At 47.4% G+C, this 19,584-nt stretch overlaps 1 protein-coding gene across 2 annotated transcripts in view; it reads right to left on the bottom strand.

Annotated features, from left to right (window-relative positions):
• Positions 1-18,371, bottom strand: part of atrn (attractin) — a 104,093-nt gene extending 85,722 nt beyond the window's left edge. Inside the window, exons 1-6 of one of the 2 annotated variants that reach the window (XM_027274792.1) lie at positions 17,865-18,371; positions 9,413-9,496; positions 6,796-6,909; positions 6,469-6,597; positions 2,693-2,889; positions 364-532 (exon numbers count right to left, since the gene is read on the bottom strand). In XM_027274792.1, the coding sequence (XP_027130593.1) occupies positions 364-532; positions 2,693-2,889; positions 6,469-6,597; positions 6,796-6,909; positions 9,413-9,496; positions 17,865-18,337 (1,166 nt within the window). In that variant the 5' untranslated portion in view covers positions 18,338-18,371. The remainder of the gene's footprint in view (positions 1-363; positions 533-2,692; positions 2,890-6,468; positions 6,598-6,795; positions 6,910-9,412; positions 9,497-17,864) is intronic. The other variant, XM_027274791.1, reaches the window with a different exon arrangement.
• Between the last annotated feature and the right edge of the window lie 1,213 nt (positions 18,372-19,584).

The following is a 19,584-nucleotide window of genomic DNA, read 5'->3' as shown; positions in this document are numbered from 1 at the left end:
GTGACCTTCCTGGGTGGAGTTCAGGGTGAGGAGCATCAGCCTATCCTGTAATTTGATGGTTTTAATTACATCCTTCAGTCTGTGCCGAGCTCAGCTCCTCTTGTTGATTTTCCAACAGACGGGAAGTCCTGTGGCTTCTTCCTGACAGCGCTGGCAGCCAAGTATTACTTTAGCACTCGGTGTAACAGGCATGCGAGTTAAAAATATTGAAATTTTTTGCAGCAGAGACACAGCGTTTCAAAAGAACATTCCCTACGGTCGCATAGCAACAGCAGGGCTCATGTCTCGCAGCTCTCTTGGATGAAAGCGTGCAGCCAAATGCCCAAAACCCCGAGCTGGCTGCTCACAGGGGAGGCTACTTACGCTTTGACCATGTGATAGTCAGAGGCGTTGAAGACGTAGCCTCCAATGACCCACATGATGCCCTGCTCCACCACGGCCTTGTGGGAAGCCCTGGTTAGTCCGGCCTGGGTGTACTCCTCCCGACTCCAGAAGGAGGAGTTGGCAGGCACTGAGACGGAGCAGTCTGGACCTGAGGAGGGACGGAAACCACAAAGTCAGGACGTCAGCAGGAGATGAAATGATGCAGTTAAATATACGATAAACACCACGAACAAGCTCTGAGAGATAAAACATACCAACGAAATGAGCAGCACAGAAACAAGACGAGAAAGTTTCAGCTCGTGAGAAAGCTCGGGCATCAGTGGAGGATTAAACGCTCACAGGCTTCATTACATCATTTTAATGTCCTGCAGTTGAGCAGTGTGTGGAAGAGAGGGGCCATCTGCTTCCTACGAACCCACTAACACATGACCCGTGATTGATTTCATCTCTTGAATTATGAAACTGAGTCGAGAGGTGAAAGACTGAACATGGAGACACATGAAACAATAACTGTTAAAGCTTTACGGGGCGTGAGCTGCCTTCCCCTGTTACCGGAGCAGAACAATAACAGCAGCACAAACCGGAACAACTTGTGAATGAAGGGAAAAGATGCTGATGAGGGTTTTTGGCAAAGAGCTGCCAGGCAGAAACAGAAACATCGTCTGTGTCCTGACAAGCTTTTCAGGCGTTGTGGACAAAGACGTGGTGTCGTCTGTCTGTCCATCTTTCACAGTGATATATTTATTTTAGTGCTGTGACTTCATCTCACAGCAGAAACAGGATGTTACTTTCCTGACTGATCATTATCAAAACTGCACAAGTGGCCACGTGACAGGAAAGGCAGTGCTGTGATTCACTGCAACCATCGAGGCTGCTTCAGCCGTCTCCTTTGTGTTTAGTGGGGAACTAAACAAAGCCCCTTCCCCCTGCACTGCTTCATATTCTTCAATCCGACTCCAGCAAACTGAATTACCTTTGCACCTTGGTGGCATTTCCATAAATAAAAACAAAGCTCCCTTCGAGGCAGAATCTGTTGAAGGCTGTGAAAGAGAGATTAAATGCTGGGCTGGCTTGACTAAACATGCATCGGGCTCTGCTCTTTCACTGGTCTGGTGCAGAAAATGAGTTCATTTAGGGCCTGGCAGCAGATAGTACACTCAGAGTGCTATTCCTCAGCTAACACCCCATGACAGGGTAATAAAGGCTGAAGAAAATGCCAGTCTGCTTCTCAACTCCCTCAGCTTTGGTGATTAGATCGTGAGCACACTGAGCTGCTGATATAACTGCAGTTAAATTAAACCATTGTCTCTGCTTGTGCAAACTGGCGCGGAGCCATTTAAGAACTAACAGAGCGGCTAAAACAAACAAGCGAGTGTGAGATCATCTGCACGTAAAAACAGAATATTCATGAAGATGAGGAAGCTGATCCTGCGAAAAGTTGATCTGAAGTCCGTCAGGTTCCAGCAGATGAAAAAGCCTGAAGAGGCGCTGGGTTGAATCAGCAGATAAACAGGCAAAAATCTGGACGGATAAAGTCAGTAAACCTCCAACTGCTCCACTGGAGCCGCTCGGTGCTCAGCTGCAGCTCATCTTCACTTGGAAGGTTTGTTTTTCATTTACCGCTGAAGAGAAAAGAGCCTCCATAATATTACACTATTGTTATTGTATACGGCATCCATGACAGAGAAGATAAACTGACTTAGCCTAAACTCTCATATGGAAACTTCCTGTATCTACTGAACTGGTTGTGTCATCAGCCGGCAGGAAGCCAAGTCAAATAATGTGCACTCCTTCATAAAACCTAAACACAGCCTGTCTGTCACTCGATTATAGGTTTTTTGACCTGATTATAGGAGCCAGTCTAAGCAGGTGGTACACCGGACCCACGTTTAGATTATTTAACCACCTCGGTGATATGAGCTTTATAATCATCACTGAATCGGGCGGTGATGCCGGGTCTGGAACCAGGCTGGTCTGTGTTTCACATCATTATTATCCTCTAACTGTGATCCAGCAGCTCTGTATGAAGAAAAACACCGAGCTGTTGTTGTTGGATCCATTTTTCATTTTCTTTACTACTGAACGCACCTGCTCCATAAAACTGAGTGTGTGTGTTAAAATGAGTCCTGACAGTTAGATTTATGATTTACCCAGCCCTGTTTGTACAGAGAGCGTCGACCTGCTGAGAAGCTCGTTGAAGTCACTGAGGGCCCGCTGAAGCCGCCCTGGTGACACTGTGGTTATTCAAACCATCCCAGACAATGAGGTCACTGGCAGCCGAGGCCGTGCTGCCGCAGTGCCAGCTCACCTTGCCATCCGGTCTTGCAGACGCAGGACTTGCCCTGGCAGTGACCTCGTTCGGGGGAGCCGCAGTCAGCCAGGCAGTAGGGGACGTCACAGGCTTCCCCTTTCCAGTTGGCCTCGCACTCGCAGTACACCGAACCGGTGGAATTCCCCACGCGACACTCGCCACGGCCGGAGCAGTTGTTGGGACATGTGTTCACCCTGGGAGGGAGGAAAGACGGAGGGAAGTGGTATTTAAATCACGCCTGATACAGACTCTGAATAAAACATCAGGAACATCTTTCAATGATCCAGCTTCTTTCAGTTGGCTCTGAGCTTCAAGATAAAATATGCAACATTCCCCTTCAGACAGCATGAGATGTTATTGACATCGTCCTCCCTCGTCAGTCGGTCAAGCACCTGCCTCAACAGGTGTCACTCATCTGTACAGCAGCATCGAGCTCGAGGCTGCAGGGACCAGCAGACATAAAGTGGCAGCAGGCGCCGAGGAGCAGATGGTAAACACGGTTTAATCTGCAGCGAGACAGCAACAGGTCCTTTCTGTTGCACATGCAGCTTTTCTGTTCGCACCGGGCTCACACATTCTGTGCCAAGAACCAAACCTCCGTCACACCTCCGTCAGATCAGAGCACACAAACAGAAACATCCTCTAACTAACGAGAAATATGAGCAGGAATTATTTTTAAAAAGAGCCCGTCATCGTATTTTAACTGACAGTCAGACTGTGGCACACACAGTACGACTGGCCTGTTCGTATAAAAAGGGAAAAGTGCATTGATTCCTTTAGTTCAATACTAAATGCAGAAACAGTGACATGACACATCTATAGTACACACAGTGCACACTTCGTATGTTGTGTGGAACTGGGACACAGCAGCAACTGGCTCCATGGCAACATGACACTGTGTTAAACACAAAAACAAATATTGTGTACTTCCAAAACTAAAAATAGCTCAATGTCGTAACATGGTGTGAATTTAAATCATCAACAGTCATTTGAGCTCTGCTGAACATTTAGTCATTGGAGTACCATCAAACCCCAGACTCATCCTTTAATATGAAAAACAGTCAGTGTGTTGTTTTATAACAGGAGTGAAGAAGTCAGTGTCAGTGCTGCTTTGCTCTCAGAGCGTCATCCATCAGAAACGTTCCAGGTTCTTCTTCCTGAAGACAAACATGTTTGGGAGCAGACAGACGACACAAAGGACCTCGCCGTCCTTTCATGTTCCTTCATCAGTCTGATGGTTTGATGTTTCGGCTCCTCCACCTCTCTCAGAACCAAAGACCCGGGGCCCCGGGTGGGCACCTCGCTTTCATCCAACTCCAGGTTTCTCAGCCCCAACTTTAAACCCATTGCTATGGCGACAGCACCAATGAGCGAGGGCGAAAGGCAGAGGTCCATTGTCCTTTGCAGATGTTTGTAATGGACAGGCTCTGACAGTTCTGGATCTTTCTGACGGGTGTGAAGTTTCTCTGTGGGTGTCCTGTTCTGATTTGTTGATGCTTTGTATAGAAAATAAATGAGATCGCATTTTTGTCTCCGTGTGGGAGTTTGTTGTATAAACACAGGACTTAATGAAGTTTTCTGTGTTTATACTGCAGATGTGAGCAAGCATCATATAATGGGATAACGAGGGCCGAGCATCGAGGCCCCGGACGGTCTCTGAACAGTTCATAACAAAACAAAAATGCAGGAAACAGACGACGAATGAGGAAAGAGAAGCTGCACTGAAGCTGCGAGGTTGGTCATTAAACCTGAGTTCAAAACAACGAGGAAGAGAAACGTTCAGAGATCAGACGCATCCTGTCTGAAGAGGACGCAGAAAAACTCGTCCACACATTTGTTACTCTGTTACCCCTGACAGGGACCAGGATCAGAGATCATGTCTCTCCCACTTCGGTTTACCTACAAAGTTCTTCATGGCCAGGCACAATCAGAGCTCATAGCACTTTAGTACCACTCTAGAACACTGCGCTCTCAGTATGCTGGGTTCCTCGTGGTTCCTTGTGGTTCCTTGTGGTTCCTCGTGGTTCCTCGTGGTTCCTCGTGGTTCCTGTAGTCTCCAAACGTAGAACGGGAGTCAGAGCGTTCAGCGATCAAGCTCCTCTTCTGTGGAACAAGCTCCTGTTTTGGGTTCTGACGTCCACAACATTTAACATTATTAATATTATTATTACTACCTTCAGTCACATTGCCATTAAACTTTATAATTACAGTTATTATCTCTCTCTATTTAACATCAGCAGCTTGTTGCAGCTGATTTAGATTTTATGCGTTTAGACCGTACAGTGCATCCACATGGACCCACAGGATAGAGTGTGAGTACCAGACTGTGACCGTACGGTCATTACTGCTCTGTGGTACATGGAAAACCCACGAAGACAAGAAAGTAATGACAGTGTACGAGAGCAGAGGCTGTAACAACTCAAAGTTTAGGATCTATTTAATTTCTAATTGTGAAACTGAAGTTTCAAGTTCTCATTTTGTTTTTTGTGCTTGATGATTTCACTTGAGTTGAAATGTTGAGATGTGAAAATGCTTTTTAAAAACTTTCTGAAACATTAAACATGCTGTGGAAACTAAATCTCACAAACTTGGACCTTTAAATTTCAACATGAAGGATTCAGTGGTTCAGTGACGTGTTCACTTATTTATTCAATAAAACACAGGTCAGAATAATAATATCCTGATTCTTACGGTCATGTCACTGGTAGATGATGCAGCAAATGGACGGCACCAGCCTGACATGATCCTCTGAATGCTGTCGAGCAGCCGTGCCAGCACTCAGGCTGAATCATGCAGAAAATGATAGCTTTATATGCGTCATTATGTCCCAAGGAAGGGTGTGAAGTGGGCCCTCCACCTAAATAAATCTCAACAGGCAGTAAAACAGAAATGATGTGGACGGAGCTTCGCTCAGCAGATCCTTTTATCCAGTGACTGACACCATCATGAATGCATGCGTGGACCCTGAGAGATGTGTGGACCCCTGAGGCCTGGCAGCTCCACACCCAGCTGCACAGGATTATGAGCAATCCGATATGTGGAAGCTGACATACCAGCTGTGATTTCAAAATAAAAGAAAGGCCTGAAAATATCATTCAAGACAAACGACCTCATCTCGTTAAGTTTGATCTGGACAGATGATTTGATTCTAGAACAGAAACAGAACATAACATGTAAAGTGGTAACAGAAGCCTGGACGTTCTTTCTCCTCTGCTCTTCTCCCTGCACACCAACAGCTACACCTCCAGTCTGCCTACAGGTGGGAGACCTGCTGCAGCCACAACAACATGGAGCTCGACGTTCTACAGACAGTGGAGATGCCTCCATCATCCTGCACGACTCTCCAGTCAACACTGTGGAGGCTTCCTGGAAACCATCATCTGAACATCAGCAGAGGATGAAGAAGTTCAACCTGCATTTGGACCCCTCCATCTTCACCTCCTCCACCTCCATCTGCAGCATGTCATTCATTCTGCTGAGGAGTCTTCTGTCTCTTCAGGACCTGGACTCCTCCAGGACTCTCAGGCTGACCCAGCCCACCTGCAGGAGGCTGTGGCCCATCAGAACCAGAACCTCACATCTGACATCTACAATGACTCTCACCTTACACCCACAACACCAACACGTTACATTACCTGTACATTAAAGCACATTAACACACACCTTTATCTTTTATTTCACCACGTTCTGTTAAAGATCTCTTCATATTCTCGCACATCGCTGAACGATGTGCAGATCCACTGAAGCTGGTTTTTACGTCGTGTGTCTCTCACCTGTAGGAAATGTTGAAGCCGGTCAGGTTGTAAGCGGCATCGCTGAAGAAGTGCAGCAGGGCGTAGCCGGACTGAGACACCACCTCAGGAACCGTCTCGTTCCCGTAACGCTCAGGAACAATTAGACCACTGCAACGATGACAGATGACATGAGTTTAACATTTGTACAGATCTTAAACCTGGACTGAGATGATCTGATGCTCAGGCTGCTTGTTCAGTCACCACAAAGACCGTTCATGCTTATGTTTATTTTAATTTGTGGAAAATACACAAAATCTTTTCAGTTTAATAACTAAAATGACCTTCACACACACACAGCAGACGCACCTGAAAGCAGCGAGGAGGGGAGCGTAGATGGAGTCTCCGTCGTAGACGTACAGGTGGTCCCAGCTGCACTCAGTGGCAAAGTGGTTGAATCTTAATCGGAGTATGGTGTTGGGCCTGGAACACACACACAGACAAACTTGTTGGCCTTCCCTTTAATACTACAACCACCTCTAAACAGATTTCTGAGCTGTCATTGCATCAGAGTAAACTCAAACATTACCGTCGACTGATGTTCTGTGACTCGTCTGACAAGCATTTCTTCCCATCACAAACTGAACTTTTCCAGCCAAACATGGTGTGAAGTTTTGTTTTTTTTAAACACAAAGTCAGAATGCTGCTGCCAATGCGACGGCTCATTGTGCGTGTGAATGTTTGGCGGCCTTAACAACCTTCCAAGAAAACAGCGTTCCACAAACTGGATTGTGAATATCACGCTCTGTATTTAAAAACTTAACGATCTCTTCATGACTAATCCACTTTAAGATTTCTAACAAACGCTTGTTCATTCAGCAGAGCTGCACAAAAGTTTTCAAAGTTACTGTTTCACTAGCTGAGGAGGCCGATTGCAAAATCAAACAGCCACTGTCGCCACGTGAGCAGCATGAATTGTTTTTAAGAGCACAGAAAGGTGGATAATTAACCAGTGATATGGCAGAAACATTCTGCACTGTATCGTCTAACAGCAGTTCATGTTTTTACAGTGAAGGACAGCGGATGGCCAAACAGGAAGAAACAATCTGGTTTAATCAGTTTTTGATTGGAGACATTCATGAGAACTGTCTCTGCTCTAAATTTAGTTAACATGGCAAAATGAAATCATTCAAACGAAGAAGACGAGCACAAAGGTCCATTTAGAGCGTCTACGATCAGGGCATGAGATGTACAGGAAACGTTATGAACAGCCACATTTTTATTTATCGGAGTGAAGCTGAGATTCGTCCTCCGTCCACACGCAGATAAATAAACAGCAGCCCGAGGTCCGACCATCAAAGAAGGCTTGTGATGACGTCCCATGTCCCAGATCTGATTAAGTCAGACTTAAGCACTTTTTAGGAACTGTTCTGGCATGTTCTGTCCTCAGGTGACACCGGGTCACGTGTGGGCCTTGAGGTCCTCGGCAGTAGTAGATGTTTGGCTTTGTTTGAGGACAGCAGGTGTCGAAGAGACCTTATGTTGCCTTCCTAGACATAACAGAAAACTTGCCGCTGACGTTCCATTGACATAAACAGACCACAGTGTCTCCAGACTCGAATGTGCTGAAGGTAGCACAAGTAAAAAACTGCAGTTCCTCAAATGTCCGCCTGAGGCTGGCTCCAGAACGATGGACAGCGTCTGTGTGGTCAGAGACCAGCCTGGATGGTCTGCAGACCTGAGGCGGACTGAATGCAGCGTGGAGGCTTTGATTGACAGCGCTGCATATTTTGAGCTTCGCAGTAACTTTTCAGGAACCTGTGTGTGGCGTCACACACGCGCTGACCCTTCGTTACACTGTCAGTGTGATTAACGAGGCTCGTTTGATTGGAAATGTTCAGAGATTTTTAAATTCAAATGAGCCAAACTTTCCAGACTTTGTCCAAACCCTGGTAGCTCATCGTTCCACGTCCTCTGAGTGAGTCACTTCACTGCAGAGAGAGCTTCAGGTGAACACGTCCAACCACTCTCAGGTCCTTCTTGTCATTCTGATGGTGTCGTGCGTGTCACTGCATTAACCTCCTGTTAAAAGGCAGGCCGAGGTCTCCAGGCAGCATATAAAAGCACCATTAGCATGGAATGAGAACGCTGGACGACGGGGTGGTCTGGTGATTACAGGAGCCCTCCAGGAACAGGAAGGTCACGGGTTCAAACCCCTGTAACGTCTACTCGCTCCCGTGGAGGAGAAGACGAGTGTGACCTCTCGAGTCACCCGTGGTTAATCCCCGTGAATGAGAGCGCTGGCTAAATGCCTGAAATGCAAATGTAATCAAAGAGTTTATGGCTGGGACGAGCTGACGGCCAAAAAATGAAGAATCATGGCTCTGAAATCGATATTCTGTGGCGTGGTTATGCTGACTAAAACAATAGAGAAGGAGTATTGAATTTCTCACAGTTACTTTGCCGTTCATTTCCATCCATCATCTTGTGGATACTGTAAATTCCTCCTGCTGGATGCGTCTGGATGAAGGACTGCAGTGCAGTCTGTGTATATAACAATCATTACGAGCGCACTTCAAGTATTGAGTGGCACCCCCGGCTTTTGGCGATCCATCTCTCAGCAGTCTCGAGGTTTTAGTCCCTTCTCATAACGTCAGGCGCTGATTTAACAGATGAAGTCAATAAGAGGCGACGGGTTTCCTGCAGCGTGTCTACGGCTTTTTGTCCAGGACCACATGTGCAACAAAGACGTCTGACCACCTCAAAAGATTTTCTGACAAATCTATTTAAGTCACTTTTGGATAAAAATGTATACAGGACAGAATCAGACAGTCACTAACTTTATTAGAGAAGATTGAATTAGTTGTACCATTTTCTGGTGCCGTTCAAGACGCACGCACATATTTTCTGAACTAATGAAGGAATGAGTGTCTTCTACAGATCTGCTGTTTGTCTCTTGTGCTGGACGAGCAGCTTGTGTACTTACTGTCCCTCGATCAGCCAGGTGCACTTGGTCTTGTACTTGTAGTTTCCTGGACCGTCAGTCAGATAACCAGAGGGCCCCGTCAACCTGAAAGAAAGTAAGAGGAGGAAGGTTACACATCAAGACGTCATTCTTTATTTCATTCGTATTTTTAAAGAAGCTGAAATCCTGAAACAACAGTCGACCTTTATCTCTGACCCACAGCAAAGATCACCAAGAGAATCCTACGACACGCGAATTAACAGGTTTGAGTGCACATGTGACAAAAGACGATGAAAGAGGACGAAAGAGGACGAAGGAGGACGAAAGATGTGCCAATAACTGTCTGACTGTGCGGAACATTTACATTTTTAATCACAAGTGACAGGAATTGGTTGAGTAAAGAGAGAAGACACGTTCTTTCAGCCGTGCCAACAGAAATGTTCTTTCAGTCCAGCCTGAAATATCTCAACAACTATTAGACGGATCGTCATCAAACCTTCACGTCACGTGTCACCTCAGGTGATGCCGTAACGTTTCCTCCATTGTCATCAGATTCAAAAGTCAAACTCCACATCAGAGACTGTTAAAGCTCCAGTGTGTAGAAGCTAAACAACACTCAGAAAGGCTGAGACATAAAATTTAAAGTAACCAAAGATTCTTATTTTCAGGTGATTAACATGCATGAAAACAGACTTAGAAATATTATATTACATCTCTGCCCTATTCTGAAATGAAAGGACCCAAATCTGACACACTGCATCTTTAATGTGCATGTTAGCAGAACAAAGCCATAACTACCGAACTGCCACAGACTTCATGTAGCTGCAACTGCCAATCATGGTCGCATCAAAACACTTAGTCGTTATTTTCTAGATTCAGAACAAAAAGGACTGAACCTAAAGTTTCAAGTCTACCTGGCACTGTAACGAGCATCAGCTCAGCTCTGATGATGGCTGCAGACTTTTTATTGTTTTATTTATTCTTAAACTGATAACTCATCTTGATCAGTGATTAACCATCAGAATGTCACGTGAATGATTAAAGTCAGTTTCAGCTTCCAAACTCTGACTGCTGCTGTTTCACGTCTTTAATGCAAATATTCAGATGGCACTTATCATTTCTATGAATGTTCTGCAAGGACAGAAATGATGACACAAAGCGTGCAGAGCCAGAGAACGCAGGTAAACACTAACTTCACTTTCAGTTCATGCTGCTGCGGTTGGACAAGCAGCAAGCAGGACAGCTGATTAAAGCTCTCAGCAAATTATAATCTGAGGCCAACTCCACGCCACAAACACTCTAATGGTACAGTACGGCGCCTGGGCCGTGTTACTGCCTGATCGATGCCTGATGACACAGCAGCAGCAGCAGAGAGGAGCTGAGTTACACAGGGGACACTTAGAGCAGTCAGACATTGTATCATTACTGATGTAGGTCTCAGGGTGCGATGACTGTGCTAACACACCCAGTCACAAACAGTCTCACAGCGTTTCAGAGCAACGTCTGCAGAGAACGCAGGCGTCCGCGGCTCGGCTACAGCAGCCCGCACCAAAAACCCAATGCATGACGTTCTAAAGCATTCATTATTACAAAGACAAGACGCGGTTCTGTTCAGAACTCAGCACACGGCGGACCACATGTGTTCGTACAGAAGTCTGTGGGTTTTATTTGCACCCAGGCAACAAGTGCTGTTGTTGAAAACTTGCAGCTGTGTGGGCTGGGCGGCTCAAGGTCCCAGGCCAAGGGTGTTGTTAACTTCACGACAACTTTACAGGCCAAACACATGACTCGATGTTCTGAATGTTCTTCTGCTATCGCTGCGAGGGGCGACGGGAGATAACCGCACAGATAAGAGGTCATCAATGCAGGGAAACTATTTAACCTGCACACAGGAGGCCGCGCCGTGCTCACTGTTTGTGCCGAGCCTTTTTCACCAGGTGGCTCTCAGCGGTTCACTAACGAGTACACGACGCTGTAATTACTGCTCTCTCAATGCTAATACAGCAGAGGTGTGCAGGGTCTGCAGGGACGCGGCCAGACAGCAGAAAAACACAGCGGCCTCAGAGGATGAGAGACTCTCCTGAAGGCAACACAGCAGCTCAAAGCGAACTCCAAGTGCACGGGTACCACACGGACACAAACATCCCCTGAAACACAGAGAAAGATCCAGAATTCACATTTTCATCAGCAGTGAGCGTTTAAAGAACAAATAAAGGCCGAGTTGACAGAAAGCATGAAACCACTAACAGGGACGCAAAGAAAGAAAGAGCTGCCATCCCAACACGATGGAGGTAAACTGAATTTCTTCTGTCGAGCTCAGAGCGATTAAAGATGACTCAGCCGTTTCTTTTCTTCCTCTTTCTTTCTGGAACAATGTCTGTTACTCAGAATAAGAGGGAAGTACTGAGGTCCATGAAGTTTTTACACGCAGAAGTCTCAAAGTCTGTTCGCTTTACGGCACTGAGTCACACACCAACAACTATTTCACTGATTCTGGTGAAACTGGATCATAGTTTGTACATGCCCGCCTGCTCCCAGGCTCAGCAGCTTCTATGGACATGATGGCAGAGGAGAAGAGAGTGAAGAGGACGCTGACGGAGGAAGCTAAGAAGAGAAAAGGAGAGAGTGAGCGAGCAAGAAGCCGCCGGACAAGAGTAAATGTGGGACTGACTTTTAGTGGTTGGTGAGAGCTTGGTGAAATAAAAGGCTGAAAGACAGACGCCGAGCTGGGCTGACTGCTGCTGGACTAGGCAGTGAGATCAGCTGCTGCTGGGTCTGCTGTTAGAACTAGGTCAGTAAATCTGTCTTGAAGCGTCAACGGTACCGTAAAGTTCATGTGATTTATGCACACACACATGCAAAGGCATCCAAAAACAGCAAATGCAAAACTTCATTGGTGTCTGCACGGGGAGGATGCTGGTGGACGTCACTGTGCACCCTCCCCGTGCAGACACCGTCTCTGCAGCAGAGCCAAGTGGTCTGCACATGGTGGGCAAAGTGCTGCAGTGTGAGAGCTGAGCAAACACCATCGCTCATTCAAAAGGCCACAGCAGTCGGTTCAGTGGCAGCCTGGATGAGAACGAGAAGAGCATGCTCAGGTTTTACAGATATGACTTTTTAAATCAATGAAGGAAGATTTTGGAGGGAAAGTACACTTTAATATTCCAATAGAGGAATGTACTCAATATGAAAAATATTTCTGTGATTTCTTTTCTTATTCTGTGGCCCAGTGCAAGGCTCATATGGAGTTTAGGGTGGAGTGTAAAATTAATGATTAATATGCAATCCTCGCGTGTTGAACGTGGCATGAGACAAGCAGCAGTCCACAACAAATCCACAACGGCTGCATGCCCAAAAAATGCTCATGGAGCTTTAAGTCAGTTCTATTGTGTCATAAATATTTGATACATTTTTTCTTAGCACCGGCTGTTTTTCACGTCACCGTGGTTTCACACCTCAGTGTTTTACAGTCCGACTCTGAGAGCTTTTTAATGAACAGCCTTAAAATGCATCCCGCCTCCACCCAGACGCTCAAACAGACTCCATCCTTTCAGATCCAGCATCACAGACGAGCTGGATGCAGTTAACTGAGGCCACCTTACAGGACGTCACATGTAGTTAACTCACGGCCACCATGGCCTTTCTGCACAGTATGCAAACTGCCAGCTAAACTCCCTAAACTCCATCTTTGGCTCCGGGTGGCTGTGGAAGGGACCGGGACATTTCTGTGCCTGTGCATCAGTAAGCTGGAAAAAGAATAAATCAGTAGCAGAGCAGTGGGGACCATTAGTCTGTGCAGAGGGCAGGCGGGCTCGCACAGCGGGGCCTTTAGCAAAGTGAGGTCAGCCTTCAAACAGGTCCAGAGAACGCCCCAGGATGAATGTGGACTAATATGCAGCCGACACGAGACGGCAAAACAAAGCGGCGAGCCGTGAAAATGAAAATAACCAAAAACTCAAAGTTACTCTGAGGTCAGGACGAATGTGTGAGAGCAGTGCAGAGAGATGAGATGTTAACATCTCCACTGCTTCTCCTCATCGGGGTCAGGCGAGAGGCGAGGATGCACCAGCTCATCGCAGGCCGGACAGCCGGTCACACAGAGTCATCAGTTAACTTGTCTTTGGACCCGGAAAGAACCCAGAGAGAGGTTCGAACCAGGAACCAACAGTGCAGACTGTGCACATCCACAGTGTTATGATGAAATATATTTCCAGACGTTGGGTAACGCAGTGAGAGACAAAGAACACTGCTAACTGTAAACACTCATCATCCAGCAGACTTTAAAAGGGTTGCACATAAATTCTGTTTATTTAAATGAGAATGGGACAATGCACACGAGTTACCATGAGTCCATCGTGTGAATGTGTACACATAAAAACATAAAGAGTGCAGAGCACGTCAGGACAGTGACACGACCACGTCTGATTGGAGATCGGGGGAGTCAGAGTTGGTGCAAGGACACGGACACGCAGCTGAAAGTGGCTCTGAGGCATGAAGGCGTTTATTCAGCAGGAAAGCTGGCTCGTACTGTAAGTCACAAATACAAACTCATTTCAGCAAAAGCTCCATTTCATAATAAAAAAAGTACAGTCACGCCTCTTCGGGACTCTCGGTGCCAAGAAGCATGGAGCCGGCTTTCGTAGCTCTAATCTGATCAGCGTGAATATCACACAGAGTTCGAGCCTACGGCAACACTCATCAACATTACGAGCAACAGTTACAGCCACGCTGGAGTGAACTCGATAAAAGAAGCTTCTCACGTTAATGCAGAAAGTGTACAACTGCCGTGTTACTGTTTCCTGAGGATCAACAATGCCGACAGCCAGCAGACGTATCATTAACCTTAAACGAGCAGGTATTAGACTGATCCAGAGGCCGGACCGCCGCTCTGCGAGGGAGAGGGACGCCCCTGATCTGTAGGAGCTGGTAGGACGTTCCACCAACAGGAACAACAGACAGAAAAGTTTGGACTGTCCTGAGAGGACAGGTGGCAGAGCCAGGAGGAGGGAACATCTGTCTGTATGAGGACGTTCAAGCAGGTGGGTGCAGAGAGAGCTTCTGGGTTGATTTCTGTCTCCATTGACGGAGTTCTTGATGACGAAAGAACCGACTACAAGCTGTTCGAATCTCTCTGCAGCTCTCTCACAACACTTCCTGTCAGTTCTTCACTGTAACTCTCACAGAGCACAAAGAAAAAGTTTCCATGAGGTCTGAGCATCGTCTGCAGCTCGACAAATCAAACCACAGAAACCTTCACGGCAGGAAGATCATCTGGTGCTTTTATTTTGAAGGACTGAGATTCATCTGACTGAACATTAGCTCCATGTCATTTTGCATACATAAGTCATGCTTTTATTTGCATGCATCAGGAAGTATCCGTATGAATATTGAGATATCAAACATACTGTCCTCACGTCCCATGGGACAGAGTTCCACCCTGCATGGAGACAGATTTAATAAAAACAATTAAAGACACTTTTTGTAGATTTGCCCTCACGGCGAGCCGGGTCTCCATCTTGGCCCGGCGCTGCCACAGAAAGCTGCTTTAAGCAGCATTCAGCCGCTTGTATGGCAGCATTGTCTGTATGCTAAACACGGCCCTCAGACCACAGGCTCTCCCCGAAAAACTATGGGCCCTTTGACCGCATTAACAAAACAACACGGCCCCGATTCCTGAATGTGGGATCACGGAGCAGAGAGAGATTACCGTCCATTTAATGATAATGAGCCTGTGCACCGTGTCACAGGAGTGTGAAGCGTTAACTTCATGCTGGAAGTCAGCGGCCTGCTGTGTGATTAGTGAAGTTCAGGGTCGGACCATCACTTCTTCTCTGTGACAGTCTGACAGAGGAGACGAGAGCGGGCTCCACTTTCCTCCACCATAAACTTTCAGCATAGAAACTCACCATTAAATTCTGCTCTGCTGCTTTTAAAAGACAAACTTAGCAGCTCACTTCAACTTTAATAATCTCCACAGGGACCCTCATCCTCTGCGTTCAGCCCTGGTCAGTGCTCAGCCAGCGCCCGGGAACTAAACCGGAGCTTTAGGGGCCGGTAACTTGGTCAAGTGCAACAAACGTGTACGCGGATACACTCCGAGGAGCTTCATTATCAATGAATGAACACAGACTTCTTAGATCAAGAAAGTAATAATCAGCATTTTCCAGAGCTCATCGTGACAGAACACACAGACCAAATATTCAGTTCACAGTCATAGAAAGCAAACAGCAACCAATCGTCACATTTCAGAGGCTGAACCATTATTTAATCAGTCAAATATTTTGCTAATAAACGAATAATTAATCAACTACTCCTGTAGTTTGCAGAGTTTCTGTCCAACAACCCTGCAGAGAGCGCACGTTCAGCTTCTCGTTCAAGGACCAACCCCACGATTAACGACCACCCAGATGTTCATTAGTTTCCAGCTTGTCCGATGTGAAATTTGCAGTTTCTCCTTCATGTGTGAAGTTTTTCCAACAAAATAAGCAGAGGAGGAGGAGACAGATAGTTTTATGAATTAGTTTTTATGAACCAATCAGAGAAAGCGATCATTACGTGGCTGAGTGATGTAATATCACCGTTCATAGCAGACCTTCAGTCCGCTTGAACTCTGAACTCACTTACCCAGCATGCAGCTGGTAGTCAGACCGCTTCGATTGAGTGCAGACGGGCTCCCGGTCTGTGACCACGACCAAGACGAGCAGGTCCATGCAGAGAGCACTCAGCGCTGAAACCTTAGAGCCGCCCGGCCTCCATCCTACCTGTTAATGCACACGTCTGTTCCTCGGACCAGGCCCGAGTCAGAGGAAGCAGAACTTCAGAACCTGACACACGCTCACGAGCTGAGGCAGCATGACACCGAATATAATCTTTAAAACACTTCAGACGGGTCGGACCTGCTCGCTCATCACAATGCTCGTGTCGGTGTCTGAGCTCCTCCAGGAGCGTTTGGGTGAAAAGTTGCTTTTCTAATGAGCGCCTGTTATCGTTAAGGGCACGGCGTGATTCAATTAACGTGTCATCAAGGACGGTCTGTCTCAGCAGGACATCACTGATACACAAGTCGGTGACACTTTAAACGAGATGTGCAGCACCGATTGTCTGAATACTCTTATCGACATCTGACACCTCTGAGCGGCGTGTAGTGTCACTACCCTTTGTTTAACTCAGGGCGAGCGCCTACACACAACATGTGTGCAGACACAGAGTAAGGTTACATCCTCCTCAGCTTCTTTCAGGTGAACCAGGTGAGTGTATGTCAGGTGGTCAACCCGTGAGTGGGTCAGACGTGGTCCGGTCCTTTGGTTCAGAGCTACGCTGACCGTCCTGTGAAGCTGAACAACACAAAACAACACCTGTACCCTCGTCTGTGCACCCTGCTGAGATTTCCAACATCTAGCACCCTGACAGGACACACGGCCTGACAGGAGGACACACGGCCTGACAGGAGGACACACGGCCTGACAGGAGGACACACGGCCTGACAGGAGGACACACGGCCTGACAGGAGGACACACGGCCTGACAGGAGGACACACGGCCTGACAGGAGGACACACGGCCTGACAGGAGGACACACGGCCTGACAGGAGGACACACGGCCTGACAGGAGGACACACGGCCTGACAGGAGGACACACGGCCTGACAGGAGGACACACGGCCTGACAGGAGGACACACGGCCTGACAGGAGGACACACGGCCTGACAGGAGGACACACGGCCTGACAGGAGGACACACGGCCTGACAGGAGGACACACGGCCTGACAGGAGGACACACGGCCTGACAGGAGGACACACGGCCTGACAGGAGGACACACGGCCTGACAGGAGGACACACGGCCTGACAGGAGGACACACGGCCTGACAGGAGGACACACGGCCTGACAGGAGGACACACGGCCTGACAGGAGGACACACGGCCTGACAGGAGGACACACGGCCTGACAGGAGGACACACGGCCTGACAGGAGGACACACGGCCTGACAGGAGGACACGCAGCAGCTCATCGTCCTCTCAAACAACCAGAGACGCTGACGTGAGAGCACAGAAAGTAAAAACAGCTTTTCTAAAGAGGGGACGAGCACTGTGACATCACCTCTGACATCATAACAGCACAGCAGCATGTCAACAATCCTCCAGCTGATCAAAGTCCACCTGCAGTGATGGACACACCTGGACACTGAGGGACATTATGGGTCATAATGAAAATTAAAGGTGTAAACTGTAATCATGCAGAGGACAGGTGTGTGTGTGTGTGTGTGTGTTTGTGTGTGCAGCATGCATGAGTGTGTGTGTGTGTGTGTGTGTGTGTGGGAGTAGTAGTGGTAGTAACGGGTCTTTAAACGCCTCAGGTGCGTTCACTGCTCTTGAATCTGGGCTGTGTAGACATGTAGCACAAAGCAAACACACACACACTTTATTGTGTGTGTGTGTGTGTGTGTGTGTGTGTGTGTGTGTGTGTGTCCACCGTACCTGAATCGCCCTCCGCAGTGCTGGCATTGGTCCCCGACCCAGCCGGGGAAGCAGACACAGCTGCCGGTGGCGGGGTTGCACTGTCCGTTCATGCACGGTTTGTCGCATTCCTTCGCCTCGGTGCCGCCGGGCAGCCCGGTGAGCAGCCCGGCCACCGACAGCAGCAGCGCGGTTGTCAGCATCAGCAGGCTCCGGCCCCGGCCCCGGCCGGAGCCCGAGCAGGCCCGCCGTGTCGCCCCGTACATTCTCGCACAAAAGATGGCTGCTGTGTCCGCAGACGGTCCGCGGAGCAGGTCGGTGTCCGTGTGCGCGGCTCCGTGTGTCGGCCCCGAGGAGCGGCGCGGCGCGGGGTCCCCTGGAGGTGACGCTCGGTGCGTGTGCTCGGTTCGTGCTGCTGTTCGGTGCTCGCTCGGTTTACATCTTCCCCGTGCAGGCTCCGTCTCCCAGCGCCGCACCGAGCCGCATATTGACATCCAGAAGTGACGTGACGGGAACGGAAATGCGCAACCGGGAGGGGGCGCGGGGCGCGCGCGCGCACGGCTTTGAAGTTTTATTTTGAAAACACAGACAACCTCACGAGCCAGCACGTCATCATCTAACCCCAATATTTAATAATAATAATAATATTATCTTTATATATTGACATGAATAAAAAAAAATCAGAAGCTGTGCTTTAATTGGGCACCAATTATAATGAGCTAATTAATAATCAAGGGCCACTTACTGACTTTTCTTTGGAGCTTTCAGCTTCATCCTGTCACAGTGCAAACATGGAGGAGGTTCAACTTAAAGGTCCAGTGTGGACATACAGTATTCATTTATATGTTTCATTATTATTATAATAAAACAAACTAAATATTGATCTTAAGGTGCCACTTAGTGTGGCAGATTTGGAGACTTTATTTTCATAATATTCATAACTGTCTCCAGGTCTAATCACCTGGAAATAAGAATCTTTTTATTTTTGTTACTTTAAAATTCTCCGGTCCTCGTTCACAGACTCCAGACTCTGGCCTTTCAAGCGTTGTTTCTTCTTCACACCAGGAAGGTGAGGGTGACGTGAGGAGACTGCAATGCAGTGATTTCACCACTGGATGCAACTAAAATTCTACACACTGGACCTTTAAAGACCTGATGAAGGCCATGAGATGTGCTTGAAAGTCTGTTCAGTGGACCTGGTGTTGAACAGAAAAAGTCAAGTGATGATAAAAGTGTCAGATAGAAGTATCAGATGCAGTGATGTTCTCCTCAGGCGTGTGTACCGGCTGTCATTTATTAAAATGCAGTGCAGTAACTTCTCAGCTGTCAACTCCTTCATGATAAACCAGAATAACTGGAAGGACCTGTGTGAGTGTGCACGTCCTTTAATAAATGTATTTACACACCAGATGGGCAGGTAGGTGTAGGTGTGCTTCCCTGCCTTCAACATTAGGACGGCGTGGTATTTTTGTCCAGGTTCATAGTGATTATGATGATATAATGGTGATATTAATCTAATCCTTCACAGGTTTGTTGCAGTATTTTCATTCTCGTGATTGTTAATGTGTCATTTTGTTTCTCGCTGTGTGACAGTGGATCAAACTTCCTATGCATCACATAATGTGTTTCATGCTGCTGGTCTAACATGTAGAAATGAATAGAGCACAAAGACAGACACAGTCCTGGTTTTGTCCAGGTGATGAACATCAGAACAAATAAATCAGAACCAAGGACACCAAAC

Source organism: Larimichthys crocea, chromosome XXIV, assembly GCF_000972845.2.
Source record: "Larimichthys crocea isolate SSNF chromosome XXIV, L_crocea_2.0, whole genome shotgun sequence".
Classification (NCBI taxonomy): domain Eukaryota; kingdom Metazoa; phylum Chordata; class Actinopteri; family Sciaenidae; genus Larimichthys; species Larimichthys crocea.
This window is presented reverse-complemented; position numbering and strand designations above follow the sequence as displayed.